A 22,468-nucleotide genomic window follows, 5' to 3' on the forward strand; every position below is an offset into this window, starting at 1 on the left:
AGTTGGCTCCCTGCTGTTTCGACGTAGTCATTTCTTCCGCTGCATTGGTCATCCGTATCTGCGCTCTGCGCATCATTCAGGTGTTCGTCGTAGTGGTGCTTCCACCTTTCGATCACCACACGTCCGTCCGTCAAGGTGCTCCGTCCTTATCCCTGCACATTCAGTGTCACGAGAAACTCCTAAAAGAATCGCTTAAAATATCCACGAGCAATCTGAGAAAGCTTTTGGAGGAATCCATGCGAAAATTTCAGAAAAAAACAACCTGAGGAAAATCTAAGACGAATGGCTGAAGAAAACCTTAAGTGAACTTCGGAAAAGTTATCTGTTTATATTCCTTACAGCTCTCGGGAGAATGCATGAGTTAATCACAGGAGGAATCAGTGCAGAAATTCATGAAAAAATCCCTGGGGAAATTTTTGGAGGAATTGCTAAGGTAGTGGGGAAAGCCAATCCAAAAGGCTCGTAACGATTAACCCCAAGAAAACCCAACAACTATTAGGTCTCAACAAAAAGGATCTCAACATCTACACCGGTCTAATAACTGGACACTGCCCCTGTAGATGGTATACAAAAGATCTGAGCAATCCAAACCTCAAATTACCGCTTCTGTGACGAGGAGAGAGAAACATCAGAACACATCCTCTGCTATTGCAGTGCACTCACCCAACGTAGGTTCAAAGTTCTCAGCAAGCCCTTTTTAGGGCCTGCTGACATATGGATCTTATCTCCCAAGGACGTGGTTGGCTTTATAAAGCTATAGTCTCGCCAGAATGGGGGAGTCACATACTGTAACTCAGGATCTCTATTCATCAATAATAGATGGTCTTGAGTTCAGTCGATACCAAGGTATCTCAGTGACAAACATGTTACTGAGATAACTTGCGTACCTCACAGCAAAAGGGTATATCACAATAGTTCTAAAATCTGGACGCAGTGATCTTCACCCGAAACGAGAGAGAAAGGTAGTTCCAGAAGAAATCCCTGAGAGAACTCCAAAGGTAATGCGTGTGAAGGTCAGAAGGTAACCCTTGGGGATATTCCTAAAGAAATTCCTGATAAAAATCCACCAAATTGTAGACGAAATACTTGGAGGAATCATCGAGGGCATTCTTGCAGGAATCCCCGAGAGAGTTTCTTAATGAATCTCTGATCAAATTCCTGGGGCAATTTATGAAGGAATTCCTGCGGTTATCCCTGGAGGAAACCTCGATAAAAATCCTGATAAAATCACTGAGGGAATTCTTCACAATTTCTTGAGCTAATAATCTGAAGAAATCACTGAGGCAATTCCGGGAGGATTTCTGGAGTAATCCCTGAAGTAATTCTTAACCTTTCAGGACGCGCCATGCTCGCGCTACATACGACGAGTGAAGTTTTTTGGTAGTGTTGTACTTTTTACAACAGCGCGTGTCCTGAAGGGTTAAAAGAGCCCCTGAGAGAGTTTCTGTAGATTTTTTCAGGGAATTCCAAGAGAAATTTCAAGATGAATGCCAGAAACGGCTTCTCAAGGATACTGTGATTAAATTCCTGTAAGATTTTAGGATGAGGATTTAAGGAGGAATCAGTAGTAAATCCTCGAGGAATCTCCGTAGTAATCTCTGAAGAAACTTCTTGAGCAACTCCTGGAGGAATCTCTGCAGGAAATGCTGGAGGAAGCTATGAAGGAATTTCTGAAGGAATTCGTGCAGGAATCTCTTAAGGAATCTCCCATTCAATTCCGGAAACAATCGATTCTCCCCATGAAGGAATTCATAGGGACATTTTTGGAAAAATCTCAAAAAAGAATCTGAGGGCTCTGAAGGCATCCATGAATAAAATGATGATGAATTTCTTGAAAAAATCATCAGAAGAAGGAATTCCTGTGAAGATTACTGAAGCAATTCCTGAGGAAAATCTTTGGTGTCCAAGTTTATGACAAATTTCCTAGGGAATTCCTCGAAAAGTCTCTTAGAGAATTCCTACAGGAATCTCCGAATTAACTCGAGAGGGAATCTCTGAAGGAATTGCTTGAGAAATTCCAACAATCCGTAACTGTTAATTTTCACCTATTCAGGCTGCCCCCTTTTTCAGGTATTCTTCTAGGAATTTCTTCAGGAATTTCCACAGGCATTTCTTCAAAGTTTCTTCTAGGTTTTCCTTAAGAGATTCCTCGAGGAGTCCTAAAGATATATATCCTAGATTTTCTAACGCATTTCTCTAGGAGTTTCTGCAGCAAACCCACAAGGAGCGTAGTTCACTGCCCATCTGACCATATCGTTGCTGAACGGCTATGGTATTCCGACGAAACTGATTAGGTTGATACGAGTATGCTATTCAACAGGGCGGAATACATCGAGTTTATTGAAAAGCATCGTGTATATCTCCTACACAGTCACAATGGAGGTCCTCCATATGAACAACACATGAAGATTTGATACGATGAGAATCAGATTGACAAAAGTAGGTACCTGGTTGCTGTTGGAGACAGAAGTGAAAGACATCTTCAGTGACTTTTTGTACATTTCCTTACAAGGCGCTCTATTCTTCTATTTTTTTTTTTTTTTTGAAAAGATTAATTTTAATTTGGTGTTCTAACTTGTATTTCCGTTATTATTTATTGATGACTTATGTTGTTCAGCATACTATTTTTTTGTATATTTGCTGAACATTTTAAAACTTGTCTACTCTAGCTGTTCGAAGCATACCATCAAGAGATAAAACCAATTCATACTTACTACTTGTTCGACCGTTTCTTGTATCGGCTCACGACCAGTAGTGGAGGTAAATTGGGAAGCGCTGTCCTAAAGTAATTTGAAAATTATGAGAATTTTGCCTTTTTTGAAATTAAACCTTTCACCACGGATGGATGAACACTCTACCTCGATGACGATACAACGTGAAATGCAACAATGCCAATTCCCGAACAGCAAGCCACCGTTATCCAACAAAACAGTAGGATTATGCATTAGTACCTAGCTTGTCCCTTGTCAAACATTTGACCACTATTGACAGATAAATTTTAACCAAGGTTTCGAAACCAGTCTCGAAAAACAAAGGCCTAAAATACACAGGGTCATATATTTGACAAGGAAAGAAATCAAGAAACAACATCAGTTTGACACTAATGAAAATTCGATCGAGTCAAACAAGATGTTTGAGCATTGGTTTCTTTTTGGACAAATATTTGACCCTGTGTACTAACAGCTAAATAGGCACAAACAGAGCCAAACAAAACGCCACCTTTTTACGTCAAAAGTGGTCAAATGTTCCTAAATGACATGCTAAACAGTGTACTCACAGCCTAATGAACGAATGAAAAACATAAAATGCCAGCCGTGAAAACCAAAGCATGCCATGGACGTGCTTTAAACTTGCTGAAGTTACGGAATATACATCTAACCTTCCTCCACAGAACAGATGTGTATCTTCGAACAAATGTGAAGTTTCGAGGTGGAAGTCGTGAAATTTTCACTTGGAAAACTAGATTGGAATGAATTTCCATGGGAAAATAAAAAATCATCAAAGCGTGCTACGCCGCCTCCCTATGCTCACTGCAGGCTAAAGCTTGACTTCCACCACCAGGTTCGCTAGTGTTGAGCTATCAAACGGGCAGTGCTTTTCGTGACCAAGATTCACCCCCGTGCTTCCTCCATACTACGATGTTGACAATGCCGTTAATGATACTGTGGATTTAGCACCAAATTGGTGTCGGAAATAACTTCATTGACTTCCGCTGCTTTTCTTATGCGTTAAACATAACGTCGGAAGTAGTGCGCTGTATAGTGGTTTCGCAGCGCGGTGTCACGAACACTAATGCAAATCTACTGGTTGAAAATATGCCCATTTGATTCTGCTGGCAACAGCTGATCTTTGTTTACTATTTTCAACCAGTAACTCAATTGGTGTTTGTGTAATGCAGCGTGTACGTACACGCAACACTACTAAAGGCAGAAACCACTATAGCAAATCTGATGCTATCCACAATAAACGTGTTGAAACAGCAAAATAGATCTTTGGAAACACAAATATTAATAAGAAGAATACACAACTAGGTGACGCTACAGTAAACGTTCGATTAGTGCAACATGTTTACATTTCTCTTATCGAATGCGATAACTGCAACAACTGTCAGACGTCAAAGAACTGTCAGTTTCTGCAAAATGCAGGGGACTGTTATGGTCTTCTTGTTTTCTTATCCCGCATTAAAACTATACTGCAGTGCTGAAAGATAGGTTGTCAGCTTGAGCCGCAGTTATGTTGGCTACGAAAACATTGCATTGGTGGGATAGGGATGCCACTTCCTTGGCAAAATGCGTTGGAAATATATCGCACTGCAATAAAAGTGCACGCAAAACAAACATCGAATTACTGGTGACGTTTCACTTTGACGGAAAGCGGTGCGATAACTGCAAAACTGTTACACTATAAGGGCTTTTTCAGTATAAAGGAATTGAGGGGCCCAGATGCAAAGGGGGGTGTAAGTGACCATTTTATCGATTTTGAGGTAAGCATATCATATCAGAATTCAAGCTCAGGATTTTTGCTAAGATTATTTCTACCATGACTATAAAAATACAATAAATCTGAGAAAATTGGGTCGATTTTGAAACTCCATACAAACTGTAAACGTCATTTACGTGGGATTTTTTCACTGACATCCCTTTGTTTTTAACCCCCTCAATGGCAGTTAAAGCGTTTGCACCAAGTGAGCGTTAACTGTACTATTTCCTCTACCCATTGATTTAGCCTAAAACTAGAATGTATATGGTCGTGAACAGCCCCCGAATGATATAATTCCAGACAGACGCAAGCAACCTTGAAAACTATTGATGAACATTGTTTTGACATTCTGTTTACCAAATGATAGCCCAGCAGCTGACATTGACAGATGAAATGGAAACGAAGTAGCCCGTGGAATCGAAGACAAATTCTTCATTGCACTAAGCCGTATCCGGGAATTGAACCCGGACAACAAGGACGTTTGTAAGTCTGAGAAGAAAGCCCTAAAGACACAAGATGTCCATGGTGTCATGAGATTTTCAAAATTTTGTGAGTTACGTTGCAATGAAGAATCTGAAGCTGAACAACGGTGCGGTAGATTCCGCCTACTATCTATTTACTAACCTGTATCAGCGGGGAGTTGATGTCCTGAACCTGTGTGCTGCTGCTGCTGGTCTGTGGTCGCAGGGCCGATGCTGCATTCGATGTGGTGGTGCTAAAGTTACCCGGAGAAATGGAGAAAAGAGAAACGGGATGGATTAGATTCAGAGTGAGAGATTGCACCCCGAACCGCCTCGTCGTCGCCGCCATTTTCTGACGCTGAATTCCAAAGCCAACTACGATGTAGTCTCACTCACTAGTCGTCGATGAGTTGGCCTTCAGCGTCATAAGCACGCTGGATTGGATGCAACGGTTCGAGGCTATCATAATGTCGATATACGTCATATAAAGTTCGCTAAAATATGGATGAGCAATAAATATGTAACGCGAGAGCAAGATGTGTATGGAACGTGTTCGTGAGCAGTAGGAGTTAATAATCCTGAAGCCTTTTAGTATAACAAACGAGCGATAAGTTCGATTTTGGCCGGTGACCAAAAACCGCAACGTTGCAAATGCACTGAGTGAAATCGTGTGATGGCTGATGAGTGAATGTGTAAACACAGTCGCCACACTAGACTAGTGTCAGTCAAAAGATGCTTCAACGACCTCCGTGATGTGATGAGTGTGTTCGCGTGGGAGCGTCGGATCATAGTTGGCGGTGCTTAATTTCAAATCACTCCCAAAACAAAATGATGAAACATGAATGAAATATGTGAACGAAGAAGTGTACGACGCCAATATGGGCCGCGTTTTAGGCGTGGAATTTACGGAACCGGCGCGCTGTGTGGACTATAAATAACGACACCGAGCAGCGGAATAAGAGGTGAAAAGCGTAACCCCGACCACCGACTGTTGACTGTTGGTAGCTGGCAAACGATCCGTTCGTAGGGAAAACCATATTCCTCGGAGAAGATATGAAGTGGAAATGGTTGCTTGGGAAGCATTATGAGAGGAATTCTAGAAGGTGTCGGTTTGCTCGACTAAAGCACCAATTAAAATATACGCTTTCGACCATTTGGGAATGAAATGAGCCAAACGCGCTGAAAATGTCATGACATTTTGTATCTAGTTGCCGAATGCCTGTCTGGATAGCATGAAAACAAACAACGTCAACAAGGGGAGTGACACATTCTATAGAATTGAAAAAAAACAAGCACGATTTTGCAAGCCCAAGTGTAAGTTTTGCCATTTTCCTCTGGATTTCAAATCAGTGTACAATTCAGGTGTCATTCCCCTCGAAATCAACGTCAAAATCACTCACGACAAAAACAGACCATCAGATTACAGCAACACCCTGAAAGGCAAAACCGTGTCGCGTGCAACCAATTATTTCGTTCAGCCCTCGTGGCGACAAGAGGTCATTAGCTCTCTTCTAGCTTGTGTTCTATACCAACCGCGCCCGTCCATTTCGTCACCCCTCGTCGCAGGTACAATTTAGAATATAGACGTACAGGCCCAGAACCAGAGAAAAATTGGGTCAGCAGTGTTATTTTGATGCCACCGCGCCGACCAAGTGTGGTATACATACCTAGCTGACGAAATAGAGGAGAGCGTGAAAAAAAAAAAACGGAACGTGAGGAAAACTGGTCGGCAATCATTCCGACTAGTTTCAAGCCCCCCGTCGCGTCATCGTGTCGTAGGTATAGGGCAGTGCATGAAATTGTCTCCTTCTCTTTCACTCTTACAGAAATTTTGTAAACAACAAGGCCACGAAACTTCAAAATCCCATACAAAATCAAAACAGTGCAGTGCCCTATACGTATACGCCTTACCACAAGGTAACGGATTGAAAAGTGGAAAGAAGAACAGGAAGTGAAGAATTTTCTCTGCCTGTATATCACAATCGTAGTAGGTCGTTTATTTCTTTTTCGCGCTGGATACAGTGAAGGACAGCGGATGAGGAACTTCAGTGCGCTGTACAGATTTATCCAGATGGAAGCCCAGATTCTTCCAGGTTGGAATCCCAGATTCCTCCAGGTTGGAATCCCAGATTCTTCCAGGTTGGAATCCCAGATTCTTCCAGGTTGGAATCCCAGATTCTTCCAGGTTGGAATCCCAGATTCTTCCAGGTTGGAATCCCAGATTCTTCCAGGTTGGAATCCCAGATTCTTCCAGGTTGGAATCCCAGATTCTTCCAGGTTGGAATCCCAGATTCTTCCAGGTTGGAATCCCAGATTCTTCCAGGTTGGAATCCCAGATTCTTCCAGGTTGGAATCCCAGATTCTTCCAGGTTGGAATCCCAGATTCTTCCAGGTTGGAATCCCAGATTCTTCCAGGTTGGAATCCCAGATTCTTCCAGGTTGGAATCCCCGATTCTTCCAGGTCGGAATCCCGGATTCTTCCAGGTTGGAATCCCAGATTCTTCCAGGTTGGAATCCCAGATTCTTCCAGGTTGGAATCCCAGATTCTTCCAGGTTGGAATCCCAGATTCTTCCAGGTTGGAATCCCAGATTCTTCCAGGTTGGAATCCCAGATTCTTCCAGGTTGGAATCCCAGATTCTTCCAGGTTGGAATCCCAGATTCTTCCAGGTTGGAATCCCAGATTCTTCCAGGTTGGAATCCCAGATTCTTCCAGGTTGGAATCCCAGATTCTTCCAGGTTGGAATCCCAGATTCTTCCAGGTTGGAATCCCAGATTCTTCCAGGTTGGAATCCCAGATTCTTCCAGGTTGGAATCCCAGATTCTTCCAGGTTGGAATCCCAGATTCTTCCAGGTTGAAATCCCCGATTCTTCCAGGTCGGAATCCCGGATTCTTCCAGGTTGGAATCCCAGATTCTTCCAGGTTGGAATCCCAGATTCTTCCAGGTTGGAATCCCAGATTCTTCCAGGTTGGAATCCCAGATTCTTCCAGGTTGGAATCCCAGATTCTTCCAGGTTGGAATCCCAGATTCTTCCAGGTTGGAATCGCAGATTCTTCCAGGTTGGAATCCCAGATTCTTCCACGTTGGAATCCCGGGTTCTTCCAGGTTGGAATCGCAGATTCTTCCAGGTTGGAATCCCAGATTCTTCCAGGTTGGAATCCCAGATTCTTCCAGGTTGGAATCCCAGATTCTTCCAGGTTGGAATCGCAGATTCTTCCAGGTTGGAATCCCAGATTCTTCCAGGTTGGAATCGCAGATTCTTCCAGGTTGGAATCGCAGATTCTTCCAGGTTGGAATCCCAGATTCTTCCAGGTTGGAATCCCAGATTCTTCCAGGTTGGAATCCCAGATTCTTCCAGGTTGGTATCCCAGATTCTTCCAGGTTGGAATCCCAGATTCTTCCAGGTTGGAATCCCAGATTCTTCCAGATAGAATCCCAGGATCCAGAGGTATACCATGTAATAGAAGAAATATAAGTTTTTCCTGTAACCTTTCACTCGTCCTCTACTGTAGCCATATTCATCGCATCGGTCCAGTCCAGTATCGCAAGGCCACCCACACCCCACACTCTTGCTTCACGGCTGACTGCAAACCAATTTGGTGCGGTCACTTCCGCGAGAAGGTTTCCCCTCATCGTGCATACCACGAACGTCGTAATTGATGACTTCATCGTCCTCACACCAATCCACCCGCGCCCACATTTCGCCTCTGGACTGAAGTCACACAGGTATGTATGTAGAAATAACCTAAAGAGGCCTTACAAAAGTACCTCACCAGCCTTGAACGGGTTTCCAAGATGCGGTACGAATATGGTAAAATGACTTCTTGAAAGAGTCGTAAAATCTCGGTCTCACTGACTACGGCTACGGGAGACTGAATATGACGCCTACTTACACAATGTTGTCATCGATCGAAGTGTCGCGTTCGTTCGTTGTTGTTGACGACGACGCGTCGCGGCGATTGTATGTAATATGACGCCATAACATCACCAGCAGCAAGCCACGCACGCATGAAAAAATAAAATCGCACGCGTCGCCTCCTACGATCAACCTCAACAGTCGATAACGCGTTCATCCATAGTGCGTGCGTGAGCGTGTTGAGCTGATGAGTGATCGATGCGCATTACTCACCCGCGCTCCGCGCTTGCTTTGATCGCTCTTTCTCAATCGCTCACGTTGGCGCCACCCACGCACACACACAGAATCGTGTGATCGGTGACATACGAACAGGTGTGACGGGTATCGAAATCGAAAAGTGTCGGTGAATGCAGATCGACTCGATCGCAATGCAATTTGAATTCCGCTCCGCTCCGATCCGCTTCGTCGCAAATTCTGCAATATCTTTTGAATAGGACAAAATGTGATTAGGAATAAACGTCGGTGTCGGTAACGCGACGGTGATAATCGCTGTACGTGTTTATTGAATCGCCCGCCATTCTATTTGAATCGGTATGACATCATTATCGTCTTCATTCCTGTAGTGTGCATATTGAACCGCTGATGATGACGGACGGTGTTGACGGCGTCAACGATCGCCGTCGCTGCCGCAGCGAGATGCATACGGCGGATGAATGTATAAATTCGATTTGCGGTCGTAAAACAACCGGCTCATCACGTATATACACACACACCTAGGTATACATAATATATTATTATAACGGATCGAGAAAATACGCGGCGTTTGTCGAATTTGGAAAACGGACGAACAAAGTTGACCGACAGACAGGCAGCGTGTGTTCGCAAAAAAGAAAAATAGGTGTATTTACTCAAATCCTGTCACGAATGCAGTTTACGGGCTATGTGTCTGTCCACTGATGGATTCGTGGATTTCGGGCACGGGTATCATTCAAGAACGGATATTTTCGGAATGTTTCTCACGCTAGGTGCACAGAAAAATCGCAGTAGCCCGAAATATGTGCGAGTAAACAGTATTGTATAACAAGTGACAAGTCAAGGACACTGGGTGAACAAGAAGTAAATAACAGTGATGTGCACTTTTCTACCGATTAGAAACACATTTTTGTTCGAAAATTGTCGAATAATGAAATGTCAGTTACTGATAGAAATCAATCAAGACATTCGACATTTGAAGGGGTTTGATGATTTGATCAATAGGGCACTGCACTGTTATGATTTTGTATGGGATTTTGACGTTTTGTGGCCTTGTTGTTTACAAAATTTCTGTAAGAGTGAAAGAGAAAGAGATAATTTCATGCACTGCCCTATGCCGCCCATAAATGACGCATTGGTTTGTGGGAGCCTTAAAAAAACAAAGTTCGATAACTTCAACGTGCGAGACACGACTACAGGGCACTGCACTGTTTTGATTTTGTATGGGGCTTTGACGTTTCTTGGCCTTGTTGTTTACAAAATTTCTATAAGAGTGAAAGAGAAGGAAAGAATTTCGTGCAGTGCCCTACAGTGAACAGACTGCTTCTTCTTGTCCTTTTTCTTCTTCGTCTTCTTCTAGGCGTAGCGTCCCCACTGAGACAAAACCTACTTCTCAGCTATGAACTCTTCCATAGTAATTAGCTGAGAGCTTCATCTACCAATGATCGTTTTGCATGTGTACATCGCTATATTGCCAGTTCACCATTGTTTATACTCTGGTGAAGTTTACGTTCTGTGAGCACAACCGAAGGTGTCGATCGCTGCAGTCGGACTATGCCATAATCTCACTTTTGGTTCCTATTGTGCTACATTTCTAGCTCATCTCAGTCCTATTTGTTTATACCTCGGGTTTTCGGTACCGTTGCTATCGTTTTCTCGTATCATTCGAACGACGGGGAGGCTCATTGTAACATCCTCCCATCCGTGAACCTGTATGACGTCCAAAGGCTCCTCTCTGGAGCCACCATCATAATGTACAGGTTTACCGGTCTCTACGATGTCTAGTTCTACTAGCTTTACCGCAGGCTTGCGGAATGCTTCTAGTGCTGAGCGCACTTGTGCTTTACCTACTCATCCCTCTATCTCTCGGATTTATCCTGTTCTAAATATCCATTAACTCACTGATGGCGCCCCGTCTGATGGAGATCCATCTACACCAGAGCTCTTCGCAAAACGAATGAGCCAGTTTCCAGCTAGGCGCTGTCCATAAACTACGTTGACTCTTAGGGAGATTGAGGGTCTGGTCAAAGCCTACGGTCCATACAAATTTCAAAAATTCTGTCCATACAAATTTCAAAAATTCTACGAAGAGTGAGATTGCCAAAAATGAGTCTACGTAGTTTATGGACAGTGCCCTACTCCGTAGATCCTCTCTCTGTACCATTATTGGCTCGGATGACAGAACCTTCAGGCCACTGACTGGAGTTGCCCAACAACAGGTAGTTAGACGTGAGCAATTCTTGTTCCGGTGAGAGGCCTGGAATTAATGGTGAACTCGGCTTCCAACAGGACTATTTCAAGTGTTTCTGGGTCTGGTTTTCGAGAAGTGTCCGCAATCACTCCAGTTGCGAATTTCTCAGAGCGAACAAGAAGCTCCCAGGCTCCGCCCATGTGGGGCAATACCGGAGGTATAAACATACCATTTTATTTTGGTACTTGTGAAGTACGACGCCGGAAAGCTTCGTTCGTCTTGCGTTGCTTCTTTATGTCATTGATTGTACCCTGGACGAAGACCGCCGCGCCATACCGCCGGTGCCGACACTTTTTGTCACACGCTGACGCCGATAGAGTAATCTATGATCTGCTATGCCTGTTTCATTAGAGATTCATACAGGATTCCTTCAAAGATTCTTCCAAAATTCCAAACAGGGATTTCAGCAGAAGTTATCAATAGTTCCTTCAGAGATACATCCGGGAGAATTCAGGGATGTTCTAGAAGTTACGTCATGGATTTTTCTTCTTTCAGAAGATCACTAAGGTATTCCGACAGGAGTTCCTTCAGGGATTACTCCAGGAGTTCCTTCAGATATTCTTTCAGGAGGATTCGAAGATGCAGTCAGGAGATTCATAAGTGATTTATCTAGATCTCTAGGATCTCTTCAGGCATTCTATTTGGAGGTCCTTGAAGAATTAGCCTAGGAGTTCCTTCAGGAATTTGACCAGGAGTTCCTTCAGAGGTTCCTTCTGAAGTTTTTTTGGAAAAATTTCGGCTTGCAGTCTAACAAATTGCGTTGATTAATTACATATCATCGCCGACGTTTCGGTCCGGCTATTGGACCATCTTCAGGGCTCGATATACAAATCAACAGGTCACACAATTTCGTATAATTTGTAAACCGTCGGGTTGAAAAGGGTCACGCCGTCTGGTACACTTTTGGGCCATTCGTTCCGGTTGAGTTTGGGAATTCCCTAGCTAGTACACGGACACTACCTGCCGGTGCAGACTATCGCCTCACGCATAGTCTGCACCGGCAGGTAGTGTCCGTGTACTAGCTAGGGAATTCCCAAACTCAACCGGAACGAATGGCCCAAAAGTGTACCAGACGGCGTGACCCTTTTCAACCCGACGGTTTACAAATTATACGAAATTGTGTGACCTGTTGATTTGTATATCGAGCCCTGAAGATGGTCCAATAGCCGGACCGAAACGTCGGCGATGATATGTAATTAATCAACGCAATTTGTTAGACTGCAAGCCGAAATTCCTTCTGAAGTTCCTGCAGGAATTCCTCTAGAATTCCAATCAGGTAGTTCTCCTAGCAGCGTTCGCTTCAGGAGTTCTTTCAGGGATCTCTCCGCAGGATTTACATCCAAGTTTCCTATAGAGGATCCTTAGGGAATTTCATTGAAGATGCTTCTAGAAATTTCTTCAAAGATCCCTATAGGAATTTCTTTACTGATTTCTCCTGGAATTTTTTCACCCAATTAACATTTTTTAAGTCGAATAGATTCCAAGAGGTTACGAACACCATCATTAGCCAAAATATAATCAACTTGGTGTTACTGTGTGCATTATCTTTGTTTCATGTAAATAGAAATTTCCATAGACCATGGGACAACTATGTTGCACATGGCTGGACAGCTCTCCAAACCCCTTGAAAGCAAATGATGCATCAAATAGTTGCTTGGGCAGGGATCCCTTCTGAAATTCCAGTAGAGATTCAACTTGAAATTCTTTCGGGATCCCTCTTGGAGATTTTTCAGATATTCATTCTGGTGTTCTTTTAGAAATATCTCTAGGAGTTCCTTTCGGTATTCCTACAGAAGTTCCTTCATGGATTAATCCAGGACGTCCTTCAGATATTAGGAGTTCCTCTAGGGATTATTTCAGAAGTTCTTTCAGGAATTCCTACAGGTTTGCCTACAGGGATTAGTCCGGAAGTGTCCTCAGGAATTCCTACAGAAGTTTCAGGGATTCGTGTAAATGTTTCTTCAGAGATTCCTCCTGAAATTCCTTCAGGGATTCCTTCAGAGATCTCTCCAGATGTTCTACCAGAGATCTTTCCGGAATTTCCTTCAGATATTCTCACAGGGGGGTCCAAGAATACCCCCCCCCCTGGAGAATTCAAGGATTCCTCAGAAGTTTCTTCAAGGATTCCTTCAGGAGTTCATTCAGGTATTCATCCAGAAGTTCCTTTAGGGATTCTTCCAGTAGTTCTTTCAAGGATCGCTCCTGGAGTTCTTTCGGAGATTTTTCCCTCGAGGATTCAGTGAGGCCTCCAGAGGAGTTCTTTTAGATTCATCCAGAAGTTTCTTCAGGAACTCCGCTGATTTGGCGCTTCAAACCGTTTGGTCATCCAGATATATCCACATTTTGAAGACCTCTCTTGACTTGAACACGCGCGTCTGATGCCACATATCCAGTGATCCCTGAGTCGGAGAACCATAACCGTTATTTCTTCGATAAGGCAATCAGCTTGGGCTTCTGTTCACAAGGTTTTTTCTGTACGCTACAATTCAGTTTGGATGAAACCGCTCAGCTGTAGAGCTGAACCCCTCCGTTTATGACAAAGCTTGTCTACGAAACGTAAAGCACAGGTCATTGCCCGCGGCATCCTCTTGTAACGACTGAATCTGGTAGCTTCAATCAGCGGGACTACCGACCAGTGTGTATGAACCAAGGTATGAACTGACCGAAGTTCTTCTTGAGTCGAAATATCTTAAGGACATTCCGGCCAATCAAGGCTGGACACAAACCACGGGGGGGGGGGGGCGGTGTAGCCTGAGGTAGCTAAATGATCTGGTTTCCGGGCAAATGTTCGTGGGGTGGCCAGACTTTGTCACGAGATAACAACCACCATGTTGTATTCCGGCAGGTCTCCAGTGAATTAAGCTAACCCTGCTACAACAAACCATCAGGTAGATCATTCCGTTCCGGTATGACTCTGCAGCCATAGGTAATCCTTGCGCTGATGGTGGGTACACAGTCATCATCATCATCATTAATTTCAAGAGCAAATGCCTGAATCCCTGACTGAGGGAACTTCTGTGGCAGCTCTTGAGCGAATACATGACTTAATCACAGAAGGAATCAGTGCAGAAATTCATGAAGAAATCCTTGAAGATATTTCCGGAGTAATTCCTGAGAAAATTTTCGAAGGAATTGCTAAGGAAGTTCCAGGAGAAATCCCTGAGAGAATTCCAAGTAGTATCTATGGGGGAACTTTTAACTGAAGCTCTGAAGGTAGACAATGAGGAAATTACTAAAGAAATCCCTGATAAAAATCCAGAAAATCATTGATGGAACGCCTGGAGAAATCATCGAGGGATTTTTTAGAGAAATCCCTTGAGAGAGTTTCTTAAGGAATCTCCGATTCTCTGAGGAAATTTCTGGAGGAATCCCTGAAATAATCTCTGGAAAAATCCCAGAGGGTATTCCGGAAGCAATCCGTGGGAAAAATCATGGAGGGATTCTGAGTGTAGAATTAGCATTTAAGTTAAAATACACATTAATAAAAACTAAAAAAAAAACGGAGGGATTCTTAAGAAAATTCTTGGAGGACTGTCTGAGAAAATATCCTGTAGAATTCCCGAGGTAATCTTTAGATGAAACCTCGAAAGAATTTCTTAAGAGAACTCCCAGGGGTGTCTTTGAGATAATTCCTGGAGAAAGCCCTTGAAAAACCCTGGAAAACCCCTGAGAGAATTCCTGTACAATTCCTTGAGCTAATTCCTGAATAAATCTCTGGGGAAATTGCGGAAGAAATCCCTGAAAAAAGTCTTAGAAGATTCCCTGAGAGAATTTTTGGAGGAGTGGGGTCTGGGAACGTTTGGGCAGGGGTATCCTTTTTTGGGCACTTGGTGCTATAACTCAGTCAAGTTTGAACCGATTGGGTTCATTATGTAGATACGATCAGATGGGTACAGTATCTAGCCATGTTCAAAAATTCAAGCCAATCGGTTGACTGAGTTATAGCAGCAAGTGCCCAAAATAAGTCCTCCTGCCCAAATGGTCCCAGACCCTACCTGAATGATTATTTAGATAAACTCCTGAGTAAGTTTCTGCAAATTTATTCCAAGAGAAGTTTCTAGAGGAATCCCTGAAATGGTTTCTCATACTCTGAGAAAGTTCCTGGAAGAATTTCTGGAAAAATCTGTAGTGAATCCTCGAGCAATCTACGAAGTAATCTCTGAAGAAGTGCTTGTGGGAATCACTGAAGAAATTTCTTGATGAATTCCTGGGAAAATCTCTGTAAGAATTGCTGGAGGAAGTTATGAAGGAATTTCCCGAAGAAATTCTTGCAGGAATTTTTGGAAGAATCTCTTATAGAATTCCTGAAAGCAATCCTTTCTCCTGATGAAGGAAATCATCATTCCTAGAATTCATTCAAGGATTTCAAGAAATATAAATTTCTGGAGGATTCCCAGCTAAAATTCTTAGTGGAATCTCTGAGGGCTCTGAAGGAATCCAAGAATAAAATTGTGAAGGAATCTTGGAAGGACTTGAAAAACATCTGAGAGAAAGGAATTACTGCAGAAGTTTTGTTAAGAAGTTCCTGAGAAAATTACTAGAGGAATTTCTGAGGAAAATCTAGGGAAAATTCTTGCTAAAGTTCTTGAGGGAGCTTCTATACCAACTCCTAAGGAAATTCTTGGACAAATTTCTAAGGGAATTCCTCAAAGAATCTATTATAGAATTCCTGGAGGAATCTCCAGATAAACTCGAAAGGGAATCTCTGAAAGAAATTCTTGAGGAATTCCGTAAATTTCACCTTACCAGGTTGAAATTTTAATTAGGAATTTATCAGGTGTTCTTCTAGGAACTTCTTAAGGAATTCTCCAGAAGTTTTTTCAGAGAGTCTTCTAGGATTTTCCTTCAGGGATTCGTCCAGGAGTTTCTTCAGCTAATCCACAAAGAGGAATTCTTTAAGGAACTCATCCAAAGATTTTCTAAAAATTTATTTCAGAGATTTTTCTAGGATTCCCTTGAGGAATTAATCCAGTAGTTCGGTCAATAGTTCCTATTTACAACGATTCTTAGGTTTCTTCAGGGGTACCTTTAGGAGTTTTTTCAGTTTTTTTCTTCAGGGTTTCTTCCTGGAATTCTTTTAGAGATTCCTTCAGGAGTGCCTCCACGGATTCCTTCGTACTTCACAGGAAATTCCACCAACAGTTCCTTCAGAGATTTACCCAGAATTCGCACAAATTCGTAGGCGGTACTCAGACCGCTGTTATGAGAATTGCCTCCTTTCCGTCCGTTACCAAAGCACAGAGATTTGAGGCTAATCACTGACTCCAAACTTGGAATGATGCAATCCTCCAACGACCGAGAGCTGTCCTGGCCACGTCCTTGCGACAGCTAGGAGATGGGAAAGAAAGATTAGTTGAACACAGAGGAAAGGTATGCAGAGATCTCTATGTCCTCTCAGACCTGGGATGTGTCACTGGAATTCGGGCATTGTTAGTGACATGGTTAAGTCCAAAGGGGTACGTTTGGTCAACGTTTAGGCTTAACAACGGTGTACAGGAACAGACTCACCAAATTATATGAATTCCAGTACTCTCGAGACAAAATTGGTGACTTTCATTTGCGTGTTCCGGAAATCAAGCAGCAATATCACCAAAAATTACAGGCGAATCACGCGAAAATGAAAACGAACTCAGGCACACCGATGGGACTAAGACAAATTCCCATAACAATCGCGAATTATCCGGAGATCAATTTACAAGCACCTTCCGAGGCAGCATTTGCAACACCAGTCGTTTCTCAATTCGTCCGGCCATACCCAAAATCACGTGGAGCAAAGAAAACGCGTGACAGTTTCGAAAACGCAGCCGCTCGCGCGCACAGCCTGCTACGACATCCCTTTAGAGATTTATCTAGGAGATCCTTCAGAAAATCCTCAAGGAGTTTCTTCAAGGGTTCTTCAGAAGTACAGACAGTGGATCAGAGCTTGTATGTGGATATGTCAGTAATTATTATTTCACATGCTTCCCGACTACTACGTTATTTTCTGCTAGTTGCTCTAAACAACGTTGGCATTAATCGGTACACCGAAAAAAATCATATAATCATCATTTTACAATTACATCACTAAATTCCTACAACTTCACATGTGTACGGGTGCTGATGAAGCCGTCAAGGACCGGCAGTATGCAATGATTGCATGGCTGAAAGCTGACAATCGTTCCGCCATATTCGGTGGAAGATTAGCATCGAGGAAAGGCTCAGCTCGGTCAGCTAAACTTCCAGGGCTCAAGCAGCACCCCTAGAGAGGTCCAAATGCAGATCATCGAGCTGTCTGTCCTGTTATCAGTCGTATTCGATGAAATTCATTGTCAATGATGAAAAACCTAGACAAACCACCCACGAGAGCAGTTTTACATCACCCACTCTATTCAGATTGGTGTGTCTCATCATCGAGGAACCCATTCGTTGCCATCGCAACGATTCAATTCAGTCCGATACAGATAAAAATAAACCCACGTGGTTCATTCTCAACGCATTTCCTTCCATCCGGCTGTCTGTGCAATCCATTAGCAAGAGATCCATACTTTCCACTACTACCCATATGACCGCATAATGACGTTATAAATGCATTAGTTGCATTGCGCCGATGATGTAACTCCCATCCGCGGCGAAAGAGTTCTTTCCACCATACTTTTTTTCATTTCCTCAAATGCACTGCAGGCTACAAGTGGTCTAATGTGTTAATTTTCTCGATCAGGTCGTAACACTAGAATAAGAACGGGGGAGGTAGAGGAAAAAAAATGGAAACGAGACAGACTGCTTCCTCGTTGGATGTAGAAAACGATGATATCATCACGCCATACTGTAATACCTATTAATAATTAAAAAGCAATAAATAATGACACCGCAAGGAAATTTCTTGTCCGGCGAGAGCAAGTGAAAACAAGCAACGCATTCGCTTCAGTGTGTGCGCACCCTGATGGTTGACAGGTGACAAGTTACACACCGAATAAAAAATGGACGAAGATGTAATATAAAAGATGGAGTTGTGTATTTTTGAAAATTTCAATGATGACGGTTCCCCATTTCGGATTCGAACGGATCGTGGTGGTGGGTTTGTTTACCAATGTGCTGAAGTCTAACAGAAACGATGACGACCGAGCAGTGTCCGTCGACGGAGAGCGAAGACAAATAACACCATTGACACATGGCTGTTGCCAATACACCTATCTAGCCTGCGTGGTCGGGGTGATAAATATTGACTTTTTACTAGTTTTTTACACGTCGTAGAGCTATTGTTGTATGAGCTGACTAGATCATCCAAGCAAACACTGGCAATATGGCGGACGGTGGTTTACTGACGGACGACAAACCGTATGGTGACGGAACGTGTTTTTCTGTGTGGTGTGGATTGTTTGCAAGAGATGCGAGAGGGTTAAAAGGGATTAATTGATCGTGATGTAATCGAGCGATTGATTGATGAGAGCGTTGTTTACGAAGCGATCGCACTAAATAACTAGGAGGATATGCGCATGCTTTGGTATGGATTGCTTTGTTTTAGAGTTGATGGTGAATTTGTGTGAGCAATTGAGACGATGACAGGTCTTGAGAGGTTAGGATTTAGCGGGAAAAAGTAACGAACGAACAATCATTCCTTTAATTTTAGTAACGGGTGGGCGGCGATGCCGTGTATATCAAAAACTACACATTCAACAGGCGAGCGATAAATAATATTGAGGAAACACGAAAAAATAGAACAGATACTTGGGTGTGTGGCTGACTATTAATAGAAAAAACAGAGACTAGATTGATACTATACTAGAGAGCGAGAATGAAAGAACGTATAATCTCATTCGATTTTTGTTTTCGATGGTAAATACCTGCTGGACGTCGCCGTCTTTTTGGTGGAAAAACTGTTTTAGTCGATAGGTGGGCAGCGGAAGGCAGACCGGAACGCGCGACAGATTTTTGCGGTTTAAATTTTTAGGTTAAGCGCATGCGCCATTTATTTGGATGATTGGTTTTAAGGTTCGTTGACAGGGGGATTATTCGGTTTATATTAGATTTATTGGCGGGAGCGAAAATATGAAGAGAAAAGAGAAGAAAAATCCAATTGTTAGTTGGGTCAGATTTCCTACAACAAAATATAAAAGAAAAACAGTATTTGGAATTAGTTGCGCTACTGTAATCTACAGTGACTGCGAAGTTAATATAAATGATGAAAAGCCAAATCATGGAAAATTCGCGATCCAAAAGACTGACGCTCACACTCACACATCCACACATCTCTCAATCAAGCAGGCGACTTCGTATTACTCCCTATTTGCCTCCATATTCAAATCAATGCATATTACCAAATACGCCCACGCAAAGCAGCATCAGCGCCTACTACGTTCTGTCAATAAACTCTCATAATATGCGCGTTCATCGATCTTCTTGGTTGGATGAATGGAACACACGTATGACATCATGTGCGCACGCCTCCTTAGTTTGTCCAAGTATTGTTCAAAATCAAAGTTAGCGTTGCATTTGGTTTCGGTGCGGTCCATCAGGACCGGACGGAGTCCGACACCACTCAAACCATCTAGGGAAGCTTGTTGTTGAAGCTTCGCGTTGCGGCGACGATCGTTTCATTTCAGCGCAAATATGGCAATAAGAATGCGTGCGTGTCACGATTACGAAACATGCAAGTTTCGTTTCAAGAAGCTAAAATATAAGGACCGACACTCATTAGCGACGACTAGCCGGCAACTAGTTGGCCGCCGCTTGCTTTGGTCGATTCAATCCGACGACATAATGTCAAAAGTTCGTTAAACGGATTCCTATTTGGAGATCGACAAGAATTTGTCACTCCATCAGATTGTCAGTCACAACTGGCGGCGCGATCTTTAGATGGAGCTGCGGCGAGATGAAATGCGACGCCGGGCAACAAGATGTCGAGATCTATAACCTAACTTAATTATTGCAACGGAATCACTATACTGACGGCGCTAGTGACCCTGACCGTCGCGCATTCGTCGAAGTCGAGGCAATCCATGCATGCGGCTACCACGGCAGGAGCCAAGATAATTCAATGAAATGAATTGAATAGATGGCGTCTAACAATCATCGTAGCAGGCGTGGTGACTGCGGTGACTGTCGTGAGTGATTTTTTATCTGTACTGCCATGGCATGTAATCAGTCGCAGCAAGCGGATTATTATATTTATTTACTCACAGAGAAACACAATCAAACCAAGTGTTTCACTTATCTATTTTGTTTTCGAGTGGCCACGTTCCACCGCAGCCCGGTTGCATTAACGTCAATCTGCACAGAAGAAGTACCTTTACACCGTCATCAAAACGTTTTAAACTTGTCCTAATATCACTTTTAAATCTATGTTATTTGTAGAAATTTAGAAACATATATTAGTTTACAGAAACTTGGTAAAATTTTCCTGACGAACTAAGATTTATCTTATTAAATTTATGAACATCTATGCGAAAAAAAACTTCAACATTTCTATTGGGTTTTAATTGCTGAATAAAATCCGATTAAAACTTTAATGGACTTCAGTGCATATTGTCCAACACGGTAATCTAAAACCTAACTCAATATTGGTATGTATCAGAAAAACAAAATGATAAGTCTACTCCCACACCCCGACTGAATGACGCCAACAATCCTAACGAATCTGGCAGAATCTAGGTCAGGCGCACACGTCTCGCATATCATATCACGTTGCTCGAACTCCCGCTTTTGTTTGTCAGTTCTATGACTACCAACAACAGATACTGCATCAAATAGTTGGGAACATAATGACAACATCGCATTAACAGAACCTGCTTCGCCTACACTGAGGAAAAATAAAGTTCGAATTCCATAAGAAACGACTGTGAAATTTAACCAGAAGAATTTATTATGCATTTCATACGACAGCACTATGAAAAATTCAGCCAGGAGAGTAGTATGAGTTCCACATTCTATTCGTATGGTTTTCATAAAGGCGTCGTATGAAATTTATACATATTTGCTATAGACCTCAAACTATGATCGTATGAACCTCATAATAAGCTCGTATGGTTTTCATAAAGGCATCGTATGAAATTCATAAATATCTATTATAAAGCTTCAATTTAAAATCGTATGATTTATTTTTATTATGACTTTCATACCATTTTAGAATAATTTTTATTATATTTAGTTGTGACACAGACAAACAGACGTAACACTCTGATAATTCTCATCGTACACCAGTTTAAAGGTCTTTTTCAAAATTTGATAGTTGGCCAACTGCCCAACCGTGGCGCTCGCATAGTTTTTATTCGAGTTTGACGTTTGCTCACTACCGCCACCTAGTTGATGGTCGGCCAAACTTAGTCCTTTTAGCATTGGGCGAATATGTTTCCGTGACTATGATTTGAATCGAAAAATGTTCGAAGTGTTACGTCTGTTTGTCTGTGGTTGTGATATTTATATTTTTTGGTTTTAATAGTGAAATGAGGTGACCGACCGTCTCGTACATCAAAGTGAAAAGTCCACTCGAATGAGATGAATCGCAGTGTAAATTACATTGAAGTTATTTCAATCATGTCCTTTTCACTTGTCGATATAAAAGCCGCGCAGTGTCACCTAACCCCACTAATGAAACGAGCTCCTGTTGGCATAATTTGTTTTCCAAATTGATTGTGGTTAATTACTATCATTATATTAGTACCACAGACAAACAGACGTAACACTCTGATAATTCACATCGTACACCGATTTAACGGTTTTTTTCAAAATTTGATAGTTGGCCAACTGCCCAACCGTGGCGCTCGCATCGTTTTTGTTCGAGTTTGACGTTTGCTCACTACCGCCACCTAGTTGGTGGTCGGCCAAACATAGGCCTTTTAGCATTGGGCGAATATGTTTCCGTGACTATGATTTGAATCGAAAAATGTTCGAAGTGTTACGTCTGTTTGTCTGTGTTAGTACTAATAAAAAAAGAGAATTTTTAATTGGCGTACTCCTTTGCGCAAATGTTGTTGTCTTCGGCGAGTATCTCTGCAACCGGCTCCGGAATCTCATTTGTCATAACCAATATGTTGGATAGATTCTATAAAACAATCAAATTGAAAATTTAGTACAAGTTTACATAAATATCGCGATAAAACTTACGATTTGTTTACGCCATTCTGCAATTTACTCTCAGGACTCCCAGATCACATCGTACCGCCAGTGTACTTCCGTCTGAGACAACGCGTTGAA

At 42.5% G+C, this 22,468-nt stretch overlaps 1 protein-coding gene across 4 annotated transcripts in view; it reads right to left on the bottom strand.

Annotated features, from left to right (window-relative positions):
* Positions 1-22,468, bottom strand: part of LOC109428427 (heat shock protein beta-1) — a 46,434-nt gene that overhangs the window by 11,816 nt on the left and 12,150 nt on the right. Inside the window, exons 2-4 of one of the 4 annotated variants that reach the window (XM_062844283.1) lie at positions 19,120-19,152; positions 5,104-5,194; positions 2,715-2,780 (exon numbers count right to left, since the gene is read on the bottom strand). In XM_062844283.1, coding sequence (XP_062700267.1) covers positions 2,715-2,780; positions 5,104-5,194; positions 19,120-19,152 — 190 coding nt within the window. The remainder of the gene's footprint in view (positions 1-2,714; positions 2,781-5,103; positions 5,195-19,119; positions 19,153-22,468) is intronic. The other 3 variants (XM_062844284.1, XM_019704182.3, XM_019704183.3) reach the window with 3 other exon arrangements.

The sequence above is a fragment of the Aedes albopictus genome, chromosome 1 (genome assembly GCF_035046485.1).
Source record: "Aedes albopictus strain Foshan chromosome 1, AalbF5, whole genome shotgun sequence".
NCBI classification, from domain to species: Eukaryota; Metazoa; Arthropoda; class Insecta; order Diptera; family Culicidae; genus Aedes; species Aedes albopictus.